The sequence below is a fragment of the Panthera tigris genome, chromosome A2 (genome assembly GCF_018350195.1).
Source record: "Panthera tigris isolate Pti1 chromosome A2, P.tigris_Pti1_mat1.1, whole genome shotgun sequence".
NCBI classification, from domain to species: Eukaryota; Metazoa; Chordata; class Mammalia; order Carnivora; family Felidae; genus Panthera; species Panthera tigris.
In genome coordinates, this window is record NC_056661.1 from 104,359,475 (window position 1) to 104,384,734 (window position 25,260).

The 25,260-nt window shown below is 36.9% G+C and overlaps 1 protein-coding gene and 1 long non-coding RNA gene across 7 annotated transcripts in view; one reads left to right on the forward strand and one right to left on the reverse strand.

Annotated features, from left to right (window-relative positions):
• Window positions 1-5,953, reverse strand: part of LOC122233712 — a 44,789-nt gene extending 38,836 nt beyond the window's left edge. The window contains exon 1 of one of the 2 annotated variants that reach the window (XR_006211388.1): window positions 5,822-5,953. This is a non-coding gene — a long non-coding RNA (uncharacterized LOC122233712). The remainder of the gene's footprint in view (window positions 1-5,821) is intronic. The other variant, XR_006211385.1, reaches the window with a different exon arrangement.
• Window positions 5,954-6,027: 74 nt separating this feature from the next.
• Window positions 6,028-25,260, forward strand: part of TMEM106B (transmembrane protein 106B) — a 30,040-nt gene continuing 10,807 nt past the window's right edge. The window contains exons 1-7 of one of the 5 annotated variants that reach the window (XM_007089101.3): window positions 6,028-6,166; window positions 7,601-7,702; window positions 9,183-9,404; window positions 12,658-12,721; window positions 19,312-19,471; window positions 22,804-22,944; window positions 23,195-23,244. In XM_007089101.3, coding sequence (XP_007089163.1) covers window positions 9,185-9,404; window positions 12,658-12,721; window positions 19,312-19,471; window positions 22,804-22,944; window positions 23,195-23,244 — 635 coding nt within the window. In that variant the 5' untranslated portion in view covers window positions 6,028-6,166; window positions 7,601-7,702; window positions 9,183-9,184. Of the gene's footprint in view, window positions 6,167-6,210; window positions 6,258-7,592; window positions 7,703-8,270; window positions 8,743-9,182; window positions 9,405-12,657; window positions 12,722-19,311; window positions 19,472-22,803; window positions 22,945-23,194; window positions 23,245-25,260 lie in introns of those variants that run through there. The other 4 variants (XM_015540651.2, XM_007089100.3, XM_007089104.3 and 1 more) reach the window with 4 other exon arrangements.

Below are 25,260 nucleotides of genomic sequence, written 5' to 3' on the forward strand. Positions count from 1 at the left end.
AATTTAAAAAAAAAACAGTAATAATAAAATAAAACAAAATAAAGAAAAAAAGGGGGGGCACTAGCATTCCCCCCTACCCCCTGCAAAGAAAAGAACACAAGGAAATTTTTGTGGGTGTGAATAGATTCATTATTTTGATGATGGTTATGGTTTCACAAGTATATACGTATGTTTACACAGCATTCTTCTATCATTCACATGCCTTACCATATTTCATTGTTTTGTTGAGTTACCTAGTTAGCTTACTAGATTTTTATCAATATAGATGGACAGATATTATTTTTGAGATTGATTTCTTAGAGATTAAAAAAGGTCCTTTCAGAAACACACATTGTTTCTGTTGAAAGTAGAACACTGACTTGAATGGACATTGTCCTGTACTGATACCCAATGCCCACTTCTGTATACTAATATTTACTAATATTACTAGTATTTCTTACTAATTTACTAATATTACTAATATAATGTTACTAATATTTTTACTAATATTTTTTAAGGTCATCATTATTAATTACTAGTGTTTGAAATCTGAAGAGTAATTTGGATATCAGCAGACCTGAACATGCGATATTTCACAGTGATATTTAAGAACTTTGAAAAGTTGAAATTAGCATGTCAAAGACACACATTCTGACATATCTCTTACAGATGTGCTAGCTTCTATTTGCCTCCTCTGTCTTAAATCTAAACCTAACTGACTCATCCTACGCATTTCTGTGACTCATGAAAATTCCCAGAAATCTTTTCTAGGGATCCCATGTTAGAAAATATAACAAATAATAAGATTAACAGACCAAGCTGTACCAAACTGTCATAATTTAGAAGTCAAGGCATGGAGGAGCTTTAGAAGCAGTGTTTAGGAAGAGACAACAAGCACAATGAAAATTAAAGGACAGTTTGAGGTTAGCACAAAAATCTTAGCACACATTAAGATGAAAATGTAAATAAGGGGAACCTGGGTGGTTCAGTCAGTTAAGCCACCGACTTCGGCTCAGGTCATGATCTCACGGCTCCTGAGTTCAAGCCCCGCATCGGGCTCTGTGCTGACAGCCTAGAGCCTGGAGCCTGCTTCGGATTCTGTGTCTCCCTCTCTCTCTGCCCCTCCCCTGCTCGTGCTCCTTCTCTATCTCTCTCAAAAATAAATAAACATTAAAAAAATTTTTTTAAGTAAATGTAAATGATATTTCTCTCTTAAATTAAAACTTTTTAGCTCTATGTAATCAGAAAATCCTAGGAACTCTATGGGTGTTTTGTATTATTGTATGGAGCTGTGTTGTCTAAAAGAATATGTCCCAGCCACATGTGGCTATTGAGAACTTGACATGTGGCTACTCAGAACTGAATCACAAAATTTTTTACTTCATATGAAACAAAATGTAAAATATCTCATTACTTTTTATGAAACAATAATGTCTTACGCATATTGGGTTATTATAATTAAACCTACAAATTTCCTTTTATTTTTTCTAACATGGCTACTAGAAAAGCTAAAATTACATATATGTCTTAAATTTATTGCTCAATTACATTTTTGTGGGACAGCACTGGTATAAACACTTTCCTCCAGTGCTTGAACTGATAATTGGCATCTCAGAGGAAGAATTTCCATATTTATAGTTAGCTCTTTTAAGTTCTAGTCATTCTATTTTGAATAGAGGAACAAAAGAAGAAAGAATTCTAAAATTTTGATAACAGTGTCATTGTATTCTTTTTTTTTTTTTTTAATGTTTATTTATTTTGAGAGAAAGAGTGAACAGGCGACAGGTAGAGCGAGAGGGAGAGAATCCCAAGCAGGCTCTGAGATGTCAGTGCAGAGCCTGGACGTAGGGCTCAAACTCACAGACTGTGAGATCATGACCTGAGCTGAAATCAAGTGTCAGACTTTTAACCTAATGAGCCACCTAGGCGCCCCAATGTCACTGCATTCTGAAAGCACTGGAAGGATATCGCTGTGTTGGTGAACAAATGTTAATTGGTCGTTTTGTTATAAAAAGAAGTCTCTAGTCTAGTCTCATAAGAGAGAGGTTGAGATAAAGGTAGCCCCAAACTGGTCTGTGCAAGAGAAACTCCCCATTTTCATCTCTAGCAGCTTGAGAAGAAGGGGTTCTGGGCTTCAGAACTTATAGAAAAGCATTTGGGAAAAAGCTCAATGGAGAGTGAGGGTGGGCTGCTGGGGAAGGAGAGATGGAAGAGACTGGGCTTAGGAAGAAGGGGAATCATTACAACATGACTCTTGGCAGAAAATGAACTTTGAACTTTAGTGAAAAATCAGTGTCTGATATTGTTTTAAGTTGTTTCGTTGGTTTTTGGGTTTTTTTTGTTTTTTATACTTAAACCACTTTTTAATTTCTACAAGTCTTTGGTAAACTGTTGCACATACAGCTTTTTGTTCATGGTGACTTGTGATATGATGGAAAAGAACTGTGTTTAAACGTGTGGCAAAGGGATATAGAGAGAACAAAGAAGCATCCAGAAGCAGTGATGAGACAGCACACAGTGACCAAGACTTGAGCCAGGAGCTAAGCACATCGAATAATGACAGTAAATTATCAGCAGAACTGTAAGCCCTTCTTCTCAGAAATATTTAGAAAAACCGGGGAATGCACTCCATTGAGGAAGTGTAATGTAAGTAACTAGAGTCCTTTCTTCGGTGCCTCACAGGTGGAGACAACACCAGATGAAGTTGTCACACAAAGGAAACTTTGTTTACAGCAAGGACAGTAGATCACTGTGACTAACTTCCAAAGCCATGATTCCCTGAGTGGCATTAAGTGGGTTTCTTTTATTTAGGGTTAGGATGACTATTCAGAAATGGGAGCTTTGACATCACAAGGAAAGGTGCGTATAACACTGCACAGGCACACTTAGAAAACATGCCGATACACGCATCTTAGGCTAAATAAAGCTTGTACTCCTCCATGGGTGGAGACTTTAACATAATGAAGCAGAGGTAACTGTCGGACAAGGAGAAGGAGCTAATGGGCATGCTCACAGAGCAGTTATAAACTAGATGATGTCTGGAGCTCCTGGTCTCAGGTAAGGCATGCTGGGCCTGGCTCACTTTTGAAATGGCACTGGGAGTTTTATCACTAATTTATTGTCTCTGTTATAGTTAGGCTCTGTCCTGGCCTCTCAGAGATGTTAGTTTTTGCATTTCCTTAAAATTTCCTTAAATCATTAAGATTTCCTTAAAATCATTAACTACTGAGGTTTCTGCTTTTATTTGTAATTCTGACACCTTCTAGGGAGTTCCGCAAGTATGTTAGGGCAAGGAGAGCCAGTAAGATCATGGAAAATAGCTGGGGGCCTAAAAATGACTTCCTTTTCTGAGGACCCCTACCTCTTTCTACTTACAGAAGGTTCAGGTTATTTCATTTGCATATTGCTAGAAAGGGTGATTCAGGAAGACTGGAGAACTAGAGAGTTACACTGGGTAATTATGTATGCAGAATTGCTACTCAATTTTCAGTTTCTCACCTACTTCCAGTTCCTATTTCAGATTTCATATGTAATGAAAAAATATAAATTTATTTATGGGCTCTAACTCGGTTTTTAATTATTATTTTTATTTGAGAGAGAGAGAGAGAACACACATGCAAAGTGGTAAGGGAGCAAGAGGAGAGAGAGAGACAATCCTAGTCGAGCCCAATACTAGTCAAGCTCCAGGCTCAGTGCAGAGCCCCACCTGGGGCTCGATCCTACGAACTTGGGATCTTGACCTGAGGCAAAATCAAGAGTCAGATGCTCAACCAAGTGAACCACCGAGGCACCCCTCTAACTAGATCTTTTAAAACATTTTGAGTCAAAGGATACTAGATGTGGAAATAATAAGCTCTCTTACTATAGAAGCTCCCTTAAGACTTACACTTTAAATTTTTAATTAATTTGATTTTTTTATTCATTCTTACCTCAAATTTATTGCATTATATTAAAGGATTACTTATATGGTTAGGGCATTTGTATTTTTTAAAATGATGACCCATAAAACACTGAATCTATTTGGACATCTTTCCACAATTCATCACCTTAGGTGCCACTGAAGAACTCTGAAGAACCCCTGTAGCCAGAATCATGGGTGTCCCATTTCATAAATAAAAATGAAAACTCATTCCTTTAAATGTTAAACCCAATTTAAATAATGATGATACTTTTTTAATTGAGGAAATTTTTAAAAAGTTGTGAAAAGAGGAGGAATCTATTCAGAGTTTTCTGAAATGTGGGTCACCTAGTATTAATATACCATGATTGAATCCTCTATCTCTAATTCATAATTATAATTTCCTAAAACAACTTTTGCGAACGAGAAAATGTAACACCGTTATTGTACTGATTTAGGTCTACATACAACCATTTTTATCTAAATGGGTTTTATAACCCATTTTCTTGCCACATTAATACTTTGTCATTTTACAACCAGGGTTTTTCCAGTGGTCTTAATGGACGGACTTCATGAAAATCTGTGAACCCTTTGAAAATGTATACAAAATACTGTTGTGTATCTCTGTTTGCCACTAGAAGAGGGGGTCTCCAAGATTCTGATTTGTGTAGTCAAGCTACTTACTTTGAAAAGTCAAACAATGTTAGTGGAAGATGCCAGCCCCTCCCCCTTCCTCCACCTTTGAGAAAGATTTGGCTAAACAAGAGAGGCTGAATGATTTAATCAATGCCCCATTATTCGGCATTTAAGTTAAATGAACACAGTTTGTACAGAAATCTTTTGAGAGTTCTCATTAGCTTTAGGATAAATTCCAAAGGGTGGGCTTGCTGGGCGAAAGAATGTGAAAATTAAAAGTTTTAATACTCTTTTTTAAAAAGTCTTTTTTTTGTTTTTTGTTTTTTTAGTAATCCCTACACCCAGCAAGGTGCTGGAACTCACCACCTCACCACCTGGAGCTAAAGAGTCAACAGGCTCCTCCGACTGAGCCACCCAGGTGTCCCCAAATGTTTAATTCTCTTGATATGTATTGCTAAAATGCCTGTCAGAAAGTTATGAAACTACATTTTCCCCAATATTGGGTGAGAAGGCTTATTGGCTCACATGTGTATGTAATAACTTTAAATCTTAAGTTGCATATTATTTTGACTTATATTTATTTTTACATCTTAGTATTCCACCAGTTAAACACACTGATCCCATCAGAAGAGAAATAAAACACTGTCACTTCCTTTCTTGGTTACTATGTATGCTGTGACCGTGATTGTAACAATAGGTAACATTCATTAAACGTTAAATTCTCTGAAGGCAGCGAGTCTAGTCTGCAATTGTATTTTATTCTCATCTTCCAAAGGAGATAACCTAGCCTTTGAGACGTTGGGGACAGTAGCCCCAAAACCACAGCGATAAGTTGAAGCACAGGGACTTGGGCTGGGATCTTACCCTGCTGTAACCACGGACTTAAGGAGGAGGGGGCAGGAGGGGGAGTGGAGGGCGGTGAACCATGTGCAAAACACAAGCAAAACCAAAACAAACAAAACACACAAGCAAAACCAAAACAAGCAAAACTAGGGCTCCTGCCAAGCTTGGTTTCCTTCTACTGGGTTAGTTTCTAAATTTTAAATGATGTGATTTTTCGGCTGTCAGACGCGTGTCTACCAACCAGTTTATCCTACTCCCAGCGTCGCCGAGTGTCAATCAGGGACGACTCGCAAGGCGTGGATAGAAAGCTTCTTAGCTGAGGGTTTGAAGTAGATAGTGTATGTTTTTTTCCCCCCTTTGCGAAAGGAAAAGGCCTGACAGGAAAAAAAAGAAAAAAAAGGAAAGAAAGAAAAAGGAAGTACTATTATTTTTAAATTTTCCAGGGCGAGAGCGGCCAATTTTTACCTTCAAGACTTGAGAGAGACCAAGGTAACATAACCTGGAGGGTGCACAATCATAGTTGCCCTTCCGGACGTTAGCAGGGCGGAGGAAAAACGCATGCGTCGTGCGCACTGCTGGGTCACACACCTCCTAGGAGAGAGCTCTGCGCAGGCGCGGACGCAGGTTGCAGCAGCGCCAGGCCTCAGCCAAAGCCGTCGTTCTGCTGCCCCTCCCCCGCTCCGAATCCGCGGCTGCTGCTTGTAGGCCAGTAGTCCCAGCCCCAGCGATCGGGACTGCAGACCCCGTGACCCTATCCCCTGGCCAGTGCGCGCCGGAGCAGCTCGGGACTGCGCAGCGCTCTGCGTGCCGGTGAGTAATCTGAACGCGCAGGCCCTCGGTCCCTTTTTCGGAGTAGAGCCCAGCGGAGGCGTCCTGGGAAGAGTCAAGCGGGAGGAAAGAGGTAGAACAGGGGAGGCCGCAGGGGAGCCAGCCCAGCCCAGCGACCCAGGGGGCGCTCAGGGTTGGATAATGGCGGTGTTGTGTCACCACCTATCCGGACCCAGTCTCCTGCCTAGGGTTGATTCCAGGTTCCCACACCTTGTGCGGCCAGGTGCCCCCTGCTTTTGCTCTTCTTTAGTTTTTTTTTTTTTGCACGGTTGCTTTGATCTTATCTTTAACCTTTCCAGAGTAGGCTGTGTGCTGTGTTTTGTTCATGCAGCTTACAAAAGGTGCCGGCTTTCGTTATCATAGAAGAAAACGACCCATTTAGATTGGATGGAATGCTGTACTTTTTCCCCCCTCTCTGCTAAGTCTTAGATTCATGTTGGGTTTTCAGTAAGAGATTGCGATGAAAACATTGCATATAGGGAAAAGAAAGGGGGGTGTAGCACCTCTTCATAAACCAATGGGTTTTTAGGAATAAAAGTGGCTAAATACTGTTTGATGTGAGGAATATCCAGTAGGGAGGGCGGGGATACCTAGTGCCTAAGTCTGGTGCTTGTCAGTTAGCGTTGCTGAAATAAACACCTGTCAGAGGCAGACTCATCAAGACAACTGTTAGATACAGAAAGAAAACAGGTCCAGACTGAGAGCCACTTGATCTTGCCCTCTGTGTCTCCCTGCCCGCCCACCCCCTTCCCCCAAAGGATTCTTTGGGATACATCTTAACACTCCTGTTGTGCTAAGATCCCAGAAAGGATGGCTCGGTGGCCACACTGCTGAGGCCCCTGATCCCTGCCTAACTGATATTCCAGACAGGTCCCAAGGTCAGTGTGTGGAGATAGTGATGTTAATTCACCCCTGAACCACCTGTGACTGGCAAATTGGTTTGGCCTGGGTTTAATGTCACTGAGACAAGCCAAGAGAAGATGATCCATTTGTGGACGTTATAGATCATTTATGTTTTTCAGCTTACATGGATAATGTGTACATAGATTTTTTAAAATAGTAAAATAGTGAAAATAAGCACCTTCATCTTTCTACAATTTTAAATTGATCTGGTTGTGAATATTTTTTATCCTGCTGTATATACTATGTTTGAATGATCCCAGGATGTGGGTGGCATGCCAGTATTAAAAAGTAAACTTTTCTCCATATTATACTATAACTTGAATTACTGAGTGTCAGTTTTCCTTACTCAAATCAATGAGAATTTCTAAAAGACATGCTTATCTCTTTGTATGAATGTCTATAATAATACATTTTTAGGAACTGATAAAAGATAAATGGTCAAATTTGGAAAGAGCAGAAACGTTATTTGTAATTCTGCTTTCCCTTTTTGTTAATTTCCCCTGAGAATATCAGCAGATTGGATTATATGACTTTTAAGTTCATTTCATCCTGAAAATTGTATGACTCAACTGCAGTCCTCTTGCATTACATACCTGCGGAGGTGATTTTGTATAGGTATGGTATATATGTAGGTACTACCACTTATTCTTACTTGGTTTTAAGTTTATGTTAAATGTAAATTTAAATTTTACCCATGTTATTTTTGATACTGTCACCCTAAAGTTTTGAAATTAATTGTTCTAAATGTTGCTTTGTATTGGTGAATTCTGTTAAATATCTTGGGATATTAGTTTCAACGTAATTTTGAAATTTCAACTCTGTCAACTGTTGAATGAAAGACAAATCTGCGGGATTTGGTTTTGAGTTGTTTTTGTTGAAAGTTTAAAAGTTTAAAGCTAGAAATGTGAGAATGAGAAGGATTGTGGATTTTATTTATCACAAAGCGCATGAATTTTAAAAGGCTGAAAAGTACTACTTCTACTTTTTAAAAAATTAAAAAAAAATTTTTTAAACATTTATTCATTATTTGAGAGACAGAGCGTGAGTGAGGGAGGGGCAGAGAGCGAGGGAGACACAGAATCCCATGCAGGCTCCAGGCTCTGAACTGACAGCACAAAGCCCGACTTGGGGCTCGAACTCAAGGACCATGAGATCTTGACCTGAGCCGAAGTCAGATGCTTAACCGACTGAGCCACCCAGGCGCCCCAGAAAAGTACTACTTTTGACTTGGAACCACGGTTTAGGGGTACAAGAGCACCTGGTTCCGAGGGTCCCAAATTGACGAGGTTCAACCACTCACCACTAACAATATCCAAAGGCAGAGAGACAAATGGTAGCAAAACAAGAGAAGAATTTATTTCAGTGAGGCCAGCATGGGAAGACCGTGACTAATGTCACAAAGGTTGTCTCCAAAGTGCTAAAAATACTTCTGAGTTTATATAAGGAAAATGGGCAAAGGTGGATGGGTACGTGCAGGTAGCCAGTAAGTTCAGATCGATAATTGTCTTGGGGTCTGGAAAGCCCTTATTGCTTGAAGGGCGTGTTTTGCTTACCATCACAGGATGCTTGGCCCTCAGGGTCTTTTGCCTGAGAAGAGATAAGCTGGAAAGAAGAATTTAAGCACCTAGAAAGTACAGACTGAGGAGGAACAAGAGGTAGTTAAAGTCTTCTTTCAAACTTACCTGGTGATCCAATATAATAACAGTCATAATCTGCCTAAAGCAACTTTAGCCTTTAGTGCTAATTGGTTTAAAGGTACAATATGTTTTTGTTGTATTCCAGTGAAGACCGCTTTCTTTTCAGAGAACCCTAGAAAGTGCAAATTTATGTGCAATTTTAATGTTTGAGAGCCCATTCTCATCGAGTCTGATATGATACCATTTTATAATAATTTGTTAGAAAAAAACACTTTGGATTCTTGGCTCCCTTGTTTCAACTGTTACCCTGATTAAATATAATTCTAATCCAAAAAGTAATTTGAATATTCCCTTGAAGTTTGCTCTATGTTAATTATATTGGTATAAAAATCCCATAATGTTCTTGAGTGTATGTACTTTTACCCTGATTTTATCGTAAGATATTTCTTTTTCTTTAGACATGGGAAAGTCTTTTTCTCAGTTGCCTTTGCATTCAAATAAAGAAGATGCTTATGATGGAGTCACATCAACTGAAAATATGAGGAATGGACTGGTTAATAATGAAGTCCATAATGAAGATGGAAGAGGTGGAGATGTCTCTCAGTTTCCGTATGTGGAATTTACAGGAAGAGATAGTGTCACTTGTCCCACTTGTCAAGGAACAGGAAGAATTCCTAGGGGTATGTGTTACTGTGTTATTTTTCCTTTAAAGAGTTATTCCAGGCATTTGCACTGGATTTGTAATGAATTTGTAATGATAGCAAACCCATAGATCAAAGCACAGCCCTTTGTGTTTTAAAAACTTGTAGGATTAAAGTTAAAACCGTGTATCAGTTATCTTCAGTTAAACGCACACAAAGAGACAAACATAAACATTTAAAAAAAAACCATAAACACATTCAGGTTTACAAAGCAGTAATGAAAACCACCCCTCTACGGCTAGTCTTGTTTTCTTTCCCCCTTGTGATACTAGATATGCAGTGTCTTTTGACTGAAAATTTTTAGTCCTATTTGGTCATAATCACGTTGGGCGCTAGGAACAATTTAAGTAATTTGGTGACCTAATATTTTTAGTTCACGATGTAAAGAATAATAGCAAGCCAGTCATGCCCTAATTAGTTATTTTTAAGAGGAACTACATGAAAAGGGTTGGTAAATGAAGGTGAGTCATACAGGGGGGTGGGGGGATCAGTTTGTGGCATATCATAGGGAAATTCAGAAGGGAGTAATCTTCATGTGTTGTTTGTAGCCTACACAAACTTTAGTAGAAGTGGCGACAGTAGAAATCATGAAAATACTTTGTGCCATCCTCATTTTCTGCCTGGTTGAAGTTGATAGGTAACCCTGGAGAAACCATGAGGGAAGGGCAGTGTCCACATAAGGTATACCAGAGTTTCTAAGCAATGCATTAGGTTGGGGAAGTTTATATATGAGTTGGCCTTTCAATGTGATGGCTTTATCATTGCAGGGATAAGTACCTGATACAGAATAAAAGGATTTTTGTAGGTGAAGGGATTAGTGCCTTAGGCTAAGACAGGAGAAAAAAAAAAAAAGGACCATTCTGGCAATCGGGTTATGATTTTGAGGTATAACCACTTGGCTTTTTTGGCAGCCTGGAAGTGGATTGTGGATAGTAGAAAGTCAAGGATGACTCTGAAGGTATTTTTGTCTGAATAGCTGGAAGAATGGAGTAGCCGTTAATTAAAATGGTGAAAAGAAGGTTTGAATGTGTATATCCAGGGAGAGATCAGGAGTTCTGTTTTAGAGATGTAAGTGTGGAGATGCATATTTGACATCTAAGTGGACCTATTTAGTAGGGACTTAGTTATAATTGTCTGGAATTCAAATGCAAGGCCTTGGCTGGAGTCATCATAATACAGGTGGTACTTAAAGCTGAGTTGGATGAGAGCACCAAGCTTATCAGCGTGAATGGAAAAAAAAGAGACCCTAATGCTGAACCTTGGGACATTTCAACATTTCAAACTCAGTGACAGGAGGAAGATTTAGCAAAGACAATGAAAAAGCAGCTAGAGTAGAAGGAGGAAATTCCGTTGTATCTGTGGTGTCCTGGAAATAAATGTGGAAAGTGTACCAAGGAGGAGAGAGTGTACAACTGTTAGATGCTACTGATAGATCGGGTAATGTAAGGAGTGAGAACTGACCATTGGATTTGGTGATGTGGATGGAGACCACTGGATACCTTTAAAAGGGCAGCTGTGGCAGGTTGCATATAGCACGTATAGAGTGGGATCAATAGTGCATAGGAGGAGTGAAGTTATGTAGTAAGAAAGTAGTATTTTTGAGGAGTTTTACTATATAGATAAGCAAAGAATAGAGATGGCAGCTGGAGGGGGGCTCTGAGTCAGGAAAGGGAGTTTTTAAAAGATGGAGTGAATAATTTGTATGCTGATGAGAATGATACATAGAGGAAAAAAGGTGATAGTGCAGGAGATGGGAGAATTATTAGATGTAGCACACAAGAGCAGGGGGCTGCTCTTACAGAGGAGCGCCTGTAGTTTACTCTTTGTAATAGGAGAGATTGTAGAGTGTATGGACACAGAGACAGGTAGGTGCATAGACGTGGTGGTGGGAGCTTGTGCAAGTTCTGTTTTGTCACATGATGAGCTAAGAGTGAGGATAGGGAAGGAGCTATTGGAGATTTGAAGACAAAGTTGAAGTGTGAAATTGTGGTTTTGGAGAGTCAGATTAAGAGTGTGACCTGGGTAATGTATGATGACTGACATTAAAGGCCACTTGAGATTAGTGATCTAAATGAAGCCAGTGAGCATAGTTGTATGTTTTTCTCTGTTAATATTTAGCTGTATGGATATCACCGTAGGAGCTAAAAGGTTACTTTTAAGCAGGATTGTAGTTTAGCCATATGAACACCACCAAACAAGACGGGATATGTGTACACACAGAAAAAGACATGTGTATAATATATATTTAAATGTGGTGTGAGGAGGTAGTGTAAATGAGGAGAGAGTTGTGAAAGGGGCAGGGAGGAATAATGGAAGCATTGCAGGAAGCTTTAAAAGAGAATTTGACTATGGGGCGCCTGGGTGGCTCAGCTAGTTAAGCATCCGACTTCGGCTCAGGTCGTGATCTCATGGCTCCTGAGTTCAAGCCCTGCGTCGGGCTCTGTGCTGACAGCTCAGAGCCTGGAGCCTGCTTTAGATTCTGTGTCTCCGTCTCTCTCTGCCCCTCCCCTGCTCACACTCTGTCTTTTTCTGTCTCTCAAAAATAAATAGTCATTAAAAAAAAAAAAAGAGAATGTGACTCTAGTGCTTTAAGAGTTATTACAAAGAGCCTAGTTCTGATGAGATTGGAAAAATTGGCGTATTAAAGATCTACTTATCTGTTAAATCTGGATATAGCCCAACCCAGGAAACAAAAGATGGATTTTGGAGTCACATAATGCAGACAATGTGTGGCCTAAATGAGTTGTGGAAGGCTCATTTTGTATAAGCTCTTGAAGCATGAGACTTTTCTGTGTGTCACTTTTGATTTTCAAGAATATAGTGTAGGAACCTCTGTAGTTATAGTGATTTCAGGACAGCAAGGTAGCGCTATTTCTTCTGCCCTTATCCAGATACCCAAATCAGAATCTAAGTGGAAAATACACAGTTGAAGGAAGTCTTGGTGAATTCAGATCTTCTGAAAGCTGGGACTTTTTAGATTTTTTTCAGTAAAAAGATTACTCTTTCTCATTCCTTGTATTACTTTGTCTGGACATCAAGCTCTGAAAGATAAATTACCTCTTTTAGAACTCAATGTCTACTTGATAATTTTTGAAGATTTGAGAGCAGTTTACTGAAGTAATGAGATGAGAGCTGGGTTGTAGTCTGATCTTTCTAAACCACCCTTAGATAGAAATCTACTATATTTTAATTAATAGTGTTAATAAATTTCTAAATGTACTTTTACTTTTAGGGCAAGAAAACCAGCTTGTGGCATTGATTCCATATAGTGATCAGAGATTAAGGCCAAGAAGGACGTAAGTGATAAGAAAATAGCAAATTTTTTTGTATTCTTTGCTTTTTGAATTATGTGTAATTACTCTAGTTTAACACTATTAAAATGAAAAATGTCATCAGGTTGTTAAATTATGCCATCAGATGCTTTGTATTATTTAAAAAAAAAAAAAAAAAAGGATTCCTGGTTGGGGTAAGGTCTTCAAAGCAGCATAGCATCTGAATTTTCTCAAAAATCTATTTACTAAAACAGACAAACCTAGAATAGCAGTAGGAAACACAAACATTTTCATCAAAAATGAGTGTTAAGGTTCTCCTAGGCACCCTAGAATGAAGACAGAGCAAGGATCAGAAAGTGTTAGCAGCTGTGGGGAATTTGTGAAGAGAAACAAAAAGAATTGCAGAAGGTCCTAAGAGCCCTGATACACCAAGCAAATGCTCTGATACATAGTACCCAAAAAGAAGAGGATCCCACTTCCAGCAAATACTTATGGGAGTAACCTGTCAAAAAATAACCTGGGAGGCCTCCACTTCCTGTACCTTGGAGAGAGGGCAGAAAAGGTACACAGAGGCCACAGAGATTCACTAAGGGGATTTGAGAAGATCAGAAGGAACTAGACCACCTTGAGCCCTCAAAGACCTTAGGAAAACTCACCAAAAACTCTTGCAAAAGGACAGACATATCCTAAGGAAAAGCCTATTGGGGATTAGATCCATTTTGTACAGGGAAAGAATAGGGGAAAAGGAGGAAAGTTTCAAAAACTAGAGAGAGAATCTCAGAACCATAGAAGTGGACATATATACAGGCCATCTTAAAAAAAAAAAAAAAAAAAAAAAAAAAAACCTTTATTACAACAGAGGATGGAGTTTAGGAAAGCCACCCTGGCCCATCCTCACGGAAATGGAAAGCTTCTGTGACATGTACAAAAACATCTCATTTAAACACGAGCAACAAAAAATATTGCAGTGAAGTGTCACACAAAGTCAGTTAAAAAGAAAGAAGAAGAATGTGAACTGAAATAAAATGTTAACAGATCATGGAAACATATCAGAAAAACAGATGAAAACTGTAACTTAAGAAACCTATAGAAGCTATGACAGAACAGCATGAGTCAGAAATTGAAAAGCTTAGAAATGAGATGACTAAACAATATGAGGACGTGAAATAAGACTATGAACCCCTGAAAGAATTAGAAAAAAATAATTTCAGATATGAAGAGAAGACTGAAAGAACATAGTGCAAACAGATACCATGGAAAGTATGGCAAAGGATATAGAATGTACAAAGGAGTAAATGAAAACACAGACACATTAATGAAAAGTATTTAAGGTAAAATGGTATAGAACACAAGGAAAGAAGATTGAACAAACATGTAATTGAAGCGCCTGTAGAAAAACCAAAGGAATCAAACTGAACAAATACTAAATACTCAATTCGAGAACACTTCCCTGAGGTAAAATAAGACATGAACCTACATACTGAAAAGACACACCATGATTTTGAATTGTGTGCTACCCATCCTAGTGAAAGTACTGGACTTTGATGGTAAAAAAACAAAACAAAACAGAAAAACCCTTTGAAAAATCCCAGGCAAAAGGATCAATTTATAAGGGACAGAAAGTCAGATTGGCATGCTTCTTGACCACTGTGCTCCAAACAAGTAATCAGTAGAGCAGCATATTTAAATATGTATCATTGGAAAGAAAATGAACCAAAAATTTAAAAAAGTCAATGTGACTCTTTATTATAAATTATGTAGATGGTTATGCATATTCAAGAAATTAGGAATTATTATTATTATTATTATTATTATAAATTCCTTTATAATCTTAGGATGAAAAAAAACTCTCTAAGTATGATTCAAAATCCAGTGAGGAAAGAAAAGATTAATTAATTTGACAAAGTATAGGTTAACTTTTACAGGTTGAAAACAAAACCTTAGTTGAAGCCAGAATATAAATGGCAAACTGGGAAGCGATGTCTGCACGTTACCACAAACATATGGCCAGTATCCTTACACTATAAAGGAGTTTCACAATTTGAGAGGAAAAGGCCACCACCAGACAAAAAGTAAGATATGAACAGCTCATCCACAAGAAAGAAATGCAGATGTCCTTTAAACATGTGAAAAGATGTTCAGTCTTGATCATAAGAGAAATACAGATTAAAACATTGAAATACCATTTTTTATCTATCAGATCAGCCAGGCTCCAAATTTTGACAGTGTATTTTGTTGGCAACACTGTGTGAAATGAGCACATCCATACCTCGGTGAAAGGGAATTTGATGTTATCTAGCAAAATTACATAACACATTTACCCTTTCCCTCAAGAATTCTACTTTGAAAATGTTTTCCTGAGGATAATTGTCAAATAAAGTATGGTTTTTATCCACCGTGCCAGTGTTTTATAATAGCAAAGGACTAGAAGTAATATAAATGTCCAATAATAGGATTCGGGTAGAATAAGTCACGCTACTTCTATACAATGATAACATGGAAAAGGAAGAACTCTGTATTTCACTACAGTTCATATCTAGAGTACGGTTTTATCTGAAAACACACACATGCATACAGAGAAGGAGAGAGAAACAATGGAATGATGAACCTAAGACTAATACAATTGATTACTCTCAGAATTTGGGAGGGAACTTGGAAGAGGGAACAGGTAAGCATGTGAGATCTCTGTGTGTATGTGTATATATTTATATTGTTTGAACTTTACAACCATGTACATTTTTTTTTTAATAGAATTTAAAAGTTTGGAAATTGGAAGTCAAATTTAAAAAATGCTAAAAATTGAAACAAACTGAAACAAATGATTCTAACTGTATATCCGGTTGTTGGCATGACTGCAGATGAAAGAATCACTTTAAGTGACTTGAAAACATTGCACTTTGACTGTCAGTGTCTAGGAAGATGTGTTCTAAATGACAAAGATAACTACCAACAAAAGCTTAAACTGTACTCAGTAGCTGCATTGTTAGGAGTAATGTTAGTGTAATTTTGAAACTTCTTTATGTAGAGCAGATAAGTAATTATGTACTAATGTCATTAGGGAATAAGATTCTCAGCCTAAAAACAAAGTGATACAAGTACAAAATCAAATAGATTTGTTTTTTTCACTTCCAACCAAAGATGGAATCATAGGGACTAGGTTTATTCTTATGTCTGAAACAACTAAAAAACTGGACAGATAAACAATATTTTTAGACAGTGGACATCAGCCAGTATAGGCCAGTGATATCTGAGAAAGGGAAAGCTAATGACGTAAACCCTATGATTGTACTACTTTACTATCTAGGAAAAGATATCAGATCACAATACAATGGAAAGAGTGCAGACAGAGCTTAGCAGTACCCCTAAACTGAGAAGATAGATGGTCCTGGGAATCTTGGAGGCCAAGACCACAGTTAGTAGGGCAAAGTACCAGAGGATAGAGAGTTACCACTGGGTACTCTGTGAGTGTCTAGCTGAGTACTGATCAGTGTATATGTGTGAAGAAAGCCCCTGAGGCTGAAGGAAGAACCATACAAAACAAAACAGAGGGAGCAGTCCCTAACGCTTATATAGGACCAGAGATAGTTTCCACCAATCAGTGTGGAAAATCTCATAATTCAGAGGGAATCGGTGGAGTACTCAGAAGGTTATTTCCACAGTAACAGAAAGAATTAGCCCTAGATTAAAAGCTGCAGTACTCATGCTTAACAAGGCCTAAAAGCAAACGTCAAAAGGTTTAAATTCTTTTCAAGAAACTCAACTATATCCCAATACAGAGCTCAAGAGTATATGTAGGAATTCCAAACTATCCTGCATTCAACATGGTAAAGTATATGAGTCTGTCATCCAATTAAAAATTACCAAGCATGAAAAGAAGATGAAAAATATAGCCCATAATGGGAAAGACCATTTATAGAAACAGACCAATAAATGGCATAGAAGAAAGCATTTGACAAGGACAGTGAAATACTTACTTTAACTATATTCTGTAGTTTCAAGAGATGGGGCTTAAGAATAGACATGGAAGATATTTTAAAAATATCCAAATAGAATGTTTAGAAATGAAAACTACAATATCTGAATAAGATGAAAACTACATGGGAAGAGTTAACAGCAAATTAGACACTTCAGGAAAAAGGAGTGAATTTAAATACATAGCAATAGTAAGTATTCAGAATGAAATATGAAGAGAAGAATGCTGTTGGACGGCAACCTAGACACCTATTGAGTACCTGTGAAATCAGTCACTGTTCTAAGGCCTGGGATACAAATTTTTCAAAAGTATCTTTGGTATAAGGGAATTATGAATTTATCGAGGAGATAGACATGTAAGCTAGTGATTATAGTACCTTTGTCTTACCTGTTAGAGGTATTTCCAGAGTACTATGAGAGCAGAGTATGGTAGAATCTAAATTATTTTATGGAATTAGGGAAGGCTCCAAAGAAGATGAAGCATTAGCTGAATCTTAGCAAAGTAGAAAAAGTTGAGGTAGACCGTTTCGACAGAAGGAACAGTATGTGCATAGATGAGAGTAACAAGCTGGCATTCAGATGTTTGCCTAAAGTAAATGCTGCTGTTGGAAAGTGGTAGAGATGAAGCTTGAGAAAATAGCAAGGTCCACACCATTAGTAAGCTAAGAAATCTGAAAACCGTAGGAAGCCCCTTAAGAATTTTTAGGAGTTTCAGATGTGCAATGAAAAAACAATGACTCATTTTTTAGTGAAACTATAATATTTTACGAACAACTGTGGTTCTTTAAGTTGGGGGAGTTGTGATGAGGTAGTTAGGAAATTATATTTATGTATTGCTTTTGTCTGCATATTTTAGCTGTATCATTTAATCCTGAAAACAAATCTACACATTTTAGAGTGGAGAAAAAAAGTAAATTGCCGAAAGTGTTGCAAGTAGGAAATGGCAAAAGTAGAAATGTAACTTGAGTCCAAATAAGCCACATGATCTTTATAGCTTTATCAGTTCTATACGTCCTAGGATTCATTACTGTCCCTAGAGCCATAAGAAAAATGATGACTGGTGAATTTTATAATAGACATCTATAGTCTCCATCAGTGTACTAGCCAGTTTTTCAATTTGGTAGGAAATACTATGTGGAATGTTTATCCCATCAGATTCATGGCTGTAAACTTGGGGTGCAGAGTAATTTAGGACATTGATCATATATTAACACCTGGAGCTGATTTATAGGCCCTAAACCCTAAATAGATTACGGCGGGCTCACCTAGCACTAATTAGAAATAACAACACTAAAATAGAAGAAAATTCAACAAAGTTCAGATTTTTTTAGTCATGATTTTTGAACTCTTTTTTTATACCTTTTTTAGGGGTTTGGTGTAGAGTAGGTACTATAAATGTGTGCTGAACTATTCAGTAGGTGATCTAGTAGTGATCATCACCCTACTCAGGTTTCGAGGAAATCTAGAGTGAGTGAGTGGGAACGTCTTTGTTTGCTCAAAACAGTAGTGTGGGCCTAGTAGTAGTGACTTAGCAAATCTTTGTTTTATTTTTTTTTTTAAACCATTTTGTTCTCTTTTCTTAGACAAAATACTCAGAAACATAAAACATGTGCAAGACTCATTTGAAATAGCAGTTGTGGGGCAGGCAAAGATTATGTCTATTAAGGCATTTGGGAATTGGTGGGGAAGAGAAAGTAGGAGAAAGGATAAAATGAGAATTTATTTAATGACTAGAACATAAAGAAATGATTAAGTAATATAAAAGACCTAGTTTTAAAAAAAAATAAAAGGTGCTGTGGGCTTTGAGCTGAGAGGTGTTTATTGGAGAAACCAGGAAAATTTTACTTTGAAACCCTATTTTGAGGATAAAATTGAAGATAGAGGCAATTTTTATCTCTGGAGATTGGAAATAAAGAGCGGGAGATGGAAGAGATACCTGTCAAGGAGAGTTAGAAGACTAGGAAAGGCATGGAAGGTTTTTTTTTTTTTTTTTTTTTTTTCTTGTCTTATATCTGCATATTATTATCCCCTTTCTTGATTTTCAAGAAACAGCTTAATAGCATCATCAAAACAGAGTTGATTAATGTAAACAATATTTTAAAAACTGAGTACATAAATACTTTGGGATGAGGAGACTCAAAAAGTCTTAGTGAGACTTAGTGAGATTGATGAGGCATGTGGTTATGTCATTATGCTTTTAAGGGCTTCACAGGTGGTTCTGATGAGCAGTCACTTTGGGAATCATATAATGGCAAAACTCACGTGAAAATTCTGCTCTGCTAAATTCAGAAGGGAGAGAAGGGACTCTTGAAATCCCTGTTTTTATAAAGTTCTCCAGCTTAATTAATTCTAGTGTGCAGCCTGGTTTAGGAATCACTGTAGATAATATTCTGCCTTCAGTAATCCTGAAATCCCAGTCTCCAAAAAGGTACATACATCTTTTAAGGAGAACATTTTAACACTTTATAGACCAGATCCAACACTACTAATTAACTTTTATAATATAAAAAAATGGTAAAATTATACATCTTTTCCTGCTGGTATAATAGGGGAAAAATTCAAGTTGAAAATATCTTCTCTAAATGTTTCATTATGTAATTTTTGATGCACATGTATTTTCATACTCTCACTTTTGTTTTCAGAAAGCTGTATGTGATGGCTTCTGTGTTTGTCTGTCTGCTCCTTTCTGGATTGGCTGTGTTTTTCCTTTTCCCTCGCTCTATTGACGTGAAATACATTGGCGTAAAATCAGCATACGTCAGTTATGATGTTCAAAAGCGTACAGTATATTTAAATATCACGGTAAGTACAAAATTACATTAAAATATTTGACTACATTCCTTTATTATATTAAGTACACTTTTGTCCCTCTGAGAGAATATTAAATGTGACACTGGTCAGTTTGCTTTCTGTATATCTGCTGTTGATCTTTTCTATCATTTCTGGTTGTGCCGAAAATGGCAAATAGTAAGTACTGGTGATTGTGTATACAGAATCATTTAGCATTTGAAGTTGCCTCTAAAATGGTAAATAAACTAAACTGTTATTGACAAAAGAATATTTATAGTCCGTTTACTTTTCAGCCTTTGAATAGCTTCTTGCAAAGTGTTAAAAGTAGGTTGATTCTATAAATGTTATAAAGGTAACATTTTCTTTTCCTTATATATGGTGAAATACAATTTTTACCGTTTTAACAGATTATTCCTGTATTGTGTCTAAAGATAAGGTACAGGGGCGCCTGGGTGGCTCAGTCGGTTAAGCGGCCGACTTCGGCTCAGGTCACGATCTCGCAGTCCGTGAGTTCGAGCCCCGCGTCGGGCTCTGTGCTGACAGCTCAGAGCCTGGAGCCTGTTTCCGATTCTGTGTCTCCCTCTCTCTCTGCCCCTCCCCTGTTCATGCTCTGTCTCTCTCTGTCTCAAAAATAAATAAATGTTAAAAAAAAAATTTTTTTTAAAAATAAAGATAAGGTACAAGTGCCTGTTTGATTTCTCTTATAAATTAGTATATGGGGAAATATCCATAGTGTTTTACTGTCCAGGAAAACACTGCTGTCTGTGCTGACAGCTCAGAGCTGGGAGCCTGCTTCCAATTCTGTGTGTATCTCTCTCTCTCTCTGCCTCTCCACTGCTCACACTCTGTCTCTCTCAAAAAATAAACAAACATTAAAAAAAATTTTTTTTAAAAAATCATTATTTGAAAGCTTATGCTTGTGCTCTCTTGACTTACAAATTAAGTGGATTCTCACTGCTCTCAGTAACAATATGTCTGATAGTACTAAATTTTTTGTCCTTTTTTTTTGTCTTTCTTAATGTTTATCTTTGTTATCTTTCTAGCTTTCAATATATGATTGATCCTTTTAATATTGGATCAATATTAATTTAATATGTGGCACTTCAGAAAAAGACCTATACCAACATTATTTTGCATGTATAAAGGATTCCAAGATTCTTCTGAATCCCATTCTTTGGCCTGTATCAGAAGGTCCATTGATCTCAAATTAACAATCTCTTTCCTGCAGTGTCTAGAAATTAAATTGACATGGGTATTAAGAGCCAAGTAGATAAAAACGTTTGTATATTTAGGTAAAGATTATTTCTACTATATTAGGAAATTAAAAAAAAAAACCTCTACATTTATAACTATGATTTAAATTAATACATAAATGTGATCATGTAATTGCTGGTCACTAGTACATTCTTTTTTTAATCCTTTTTTACTAAGATTCTTCTTTCCACTTATCCCTTATTGCATCTTTTCATCTTTCTCCATATTTATATTAATTTATAAGCTCACATTGTCAGCTTTTCTTAAAGTAATATTTATTTTAAAAAGAATATTTTGTACATATTTTACGCATGTTGGTTTTCTCACTTGTTAATACCTTGTAGAAATCTCTCCTCAATTTCTGGCTTAGAGTTACTACATTCTTTTTAATGGGCTGCATAATATTCCATGCAATAATTTAATACTAATCATTTTTGTGGATGGTCATTCACTTTCTTTTCTTTTTGTTTTTGCCACTATTCTCATTCACATCCTGATGTTTTTATTTCTTTGGAATAAATGCTCAAAAGTAGGATTGCTAGGTCAAAGGATATATGTATTTTTATTTTAATGGATATTGCTAGATTACTTACCAGAATGGCTGCAATGCTTCACGTTTCCCAGTAATGTAAAAATTGACCCTTCTGCTCAAATCCCTACCAAGAATAGAACTTGTTGCTTTCTACAAGCTTTACTAGTTTAATGAATATTAAGTTTACTAGCTTATCCCTAACTCTAAATGAATTTGAGGGTTTTTAAGTGTTTCTTGGCCAATTGTATTTGTACTCTTTTGATTTGTTTATTCATATGCTTTACTTTTTTTGTTTGTTTTTACCTCTAAAGATTTTGTCATTTTCTTTTCAGTTTGTGAGGGCTCTTTGTATATAAATGGTAACCATTACAATCTGCCTTATGAATATTTAAGATTCATCATTTAGTTACTATTGATTTTCATTTGTGATGACTGTTTTAGATGTTTTGTTATCTGTTATTTCTTGATTTAACATTTTTTTTTCCCACTGCTCATTTTCTAAAATAATTTGACATAACTGTGAATTAGAATTATGGAAATTGCCCCTGCTGTTAAGTACAGAAATGATATAGCTCCATTTCTTTCCAACAAATAGACTTGAATCTATCCCATTTCTTCTCCAAAGTGACCCAGTAGAAATCTCTACTCATGTATAAGTTAAAATACCAATTTCTTTTAGACAAAAATGTTTATATGAAGTAGTTTAAAATTTTAAATGGTCATTTTTGTACCTGATAGAATAGGAAATACATTACTAATATAGTCTGTGAAGATATTTATATATTAACATTTAGTAGAAATTCAGATGAAATTTAAAAATTATTTTTATAGAATTTTTCTAAGGCCATAAATACATTTTCTAACATTCATTTTCTATATTCCTGTAATGTACATTTTCTGGGCCTGTTGTTTATTTTTTAATTTTTTTTCACATTTATTTATTTTTGAGAGAGAGAGCACAAGCAGGGGAGAAGGAGAGAGAGAGGGAGACACAGAATCTGAAGCAGGCTCCAGGCTTCAAGCTGTCAGTACAGAGCTTGATGAGGGGCTTGAACTCAGGAACCGTGAGATCATGACCTAAGCCAAAGTCGGATGCTTAACTGACTGAGCCACCCAGGCACCCCGTAAACCTGTTAATTTTTAATTGTGTGCTTATTGTCGGCATATTATGTACATAGTATTCATCATAAAACCAAATAATTAGCTTACTTAATATCCTTTGATATTTTTGGCAATATTTTTCTTCCTCCTAATAACTGAAGTGTGGCCACAGCTGAAGTCATTTTTTTAATGTTTATTTTTGAGAGAGAGACACAGAGCATGAGTGGGGGAGGGGCAGAGAGAGAGGGAGACACAGAATCCGAAGCAAGCCCCAGGCTTTGAGCTGTCCTCACAGAGCCTGATGTGGGGCCCAAACCCACAAACTGAGATGGTGACCTGAGCTGAAGTTGGATGCTTAATGGACCAAGCCACCCAGGCACCTCTGAAGTCATTTTTTTAAATTGATTTTGGATACATATTTGTTATGCTTATACACTTTTTGCCTTTTCTTTTACAGAACACACTAAATATAACAAACAATAACTATTATTCTGTTGAAGTTGAAAATATCACTGCACAAGTTCAGTTTTCAAAAACTGTTATTGGAAAGGCTCGCTTAAACAACATAACCAATATTGGCCCACTGGATATGAAACAAGTAAGTTTCCATCATAAGATACTTTGGAGGAGTTCAATGACTTTTGACTTTCTATATCATATTAATCTGAGGGAGGGGAAGGATTTCCTCACAAACTTGACATGTGTTCTTTGCACGTATAAGAGAAAGTCTTAGACTCAGCCATGCAAAAGGAGAGATTTCTAACTCTTTGAAATTGTGAAACATGTCTGAAATCTTTGATGCTTTGGTCCTCTTTCTAGTTGGCTTATTTTCACTTTTTGTCTTTCAGATTGATTATACAGTACCTACTATCATAGCAGAAGAAATGAGTTATATGTAGTAAGTTTTAATATTTGAATAATGTTCTCTCATTAAATTATAAAATATCAAGAATAGAGTTTACAGATATCTTTTTGATTTCCCACAACCTTAGCAGTCAGGAAATCACATTTGGAATACTTCTGGCCTCTGATCATCTCTATTGTCTTCTCTCTTGTCAACATGCATAATATTTATGTGTAGTATGTGTCTATACCCTTAATATTCATTTTTTCTTATTTTTCATAATTAAGGTCAAATACACCTTGTCACCTTTGTAAAAATTATTTATTTTTATTTAAACTCAAGTTAGTTAACATATAGTGTAATATTGGTTTCAGGGGTAGAATCCAGCGATTGACCACTTACTTATAACACCCACTGCTTATTCCAACAGGTGCCTTCCTTAATGCCTATCACCTGTTTAGCCCATCCCTCCCACTGACCTCCCCTCCAGCAACCCTCAGTTTGTTTTCTTTATTTAAGAGTCTGTTATGGTTTGCTTCCTTCTCTGTTACCTTATTTTTCCTTCCCTTCCCCTATCTTCATCTGTTTCTTATAATCCACGTATGAGTGAAATCATGTTTGTCTTTCTCTGACTGACTTATTTCATTTAGCATAATACATGGCAAGATTTCATTCTTTCTTGATCACTGAGTAATATTCCATTGTATGTATGTGTACATTATATATATGTGTGTGTGTGTACAGATGTATACACACACACCACACACCCTCCCCCCCCCCCCAACACACACACACACACACACACACACACACACACACACACACACACATCTTCTTCATCCATTTATCAGTTGATGGACATTTGGGCTCTTTCCATAATTTGGCTATTGTTGATAGCACTGCTCTAAACATTGTGGTGCATGTGTCTCTTTGAATCAGCATTTTTGTATCCTTTGGATAAATACTGAGTAGTGCCAATTACTGAGTCGTAGGGTAGTTCTATTTTTAATTTTTGGAGGAACCTCTGTACTATTTTCCAGATAGGCTGCACCAGTTTGCATTCCCACCAATGGTGCAGAAGTATTCCCCTTTCTCCACATCTCACCAACATCTGTTGTTTCTGGAGTTGTTCATTTAGCTAATCTGACAGGTGTGACGTGATATCTCATGGTGGTTTTGATTTGTATTTCCCTGATGATGAGTGATGTTGAGCATTTTTTCATGTGTCTCTTAGCCATCTGTATGTCTTCTTTGGAAAAGTGTCTATTCATGTCTTTTGCCCATTTCCTCAGTGGATTATTTATTTTTTGGATGTTGAGTTTGATAAATTCTTTATAGATTTTGGATACTAATCCTTTATCTGATACGTCATTTGCATATATCTTCTCCCATTCTGTAGGCTGCCTTTTAGTTTTGTGGATTGTTTCTTTTGCCATGCAGAAGCCTTTTATCTTGATGAGGTCCCAATAGTTCATTTTTGCTTTTGTTTCCCTTGCTTCCAAAGACATGTCTAGTAGGAAGTTGCTCTGGCCAAGATCAGAGAGGTTGCTGTCTGTTTTCTCCTGAACGATTCTAATGGTTTCCTGTCTTACATTTAGGTCTTTCATCCATTTTGAGTTTATTTTTGTATACAGGGTAAGAACGTGCTCCAATTTCATTCTTTTGCATGTCCCTGTCCAGTTTTCTCAACACCATTTGCTGAAGAGACTGTCTTTTTTCCATTGGATATTCTTTCCTGCTTTGTTGAAGATTATGGCCATACATTTTGGAGTCCATTTCTGGGTTCTCTATTCTGTTCCATTGACCTATGTGTTTCTTTGCCAGTGCCATACTGTCATGATGATTACAGCTTTGTGATACAGCTTAAAGTCCAGAATTGTGATGCCTCCAGCTTTGGTTTTCTTTTTCAGGATTGGTTTGACTATTCAGGGCCTTTTCTGGTTTCATAAAAATTTTAGAATTGTTGGCTCTAGCTCTGTGAAGAATGCTGGTGTTATTTTGATAGGGATTGCATTGAATGTGTAGATCGCTTTGGGTAGTATTGACATTTTAACAATGTTTGTTCTTCTA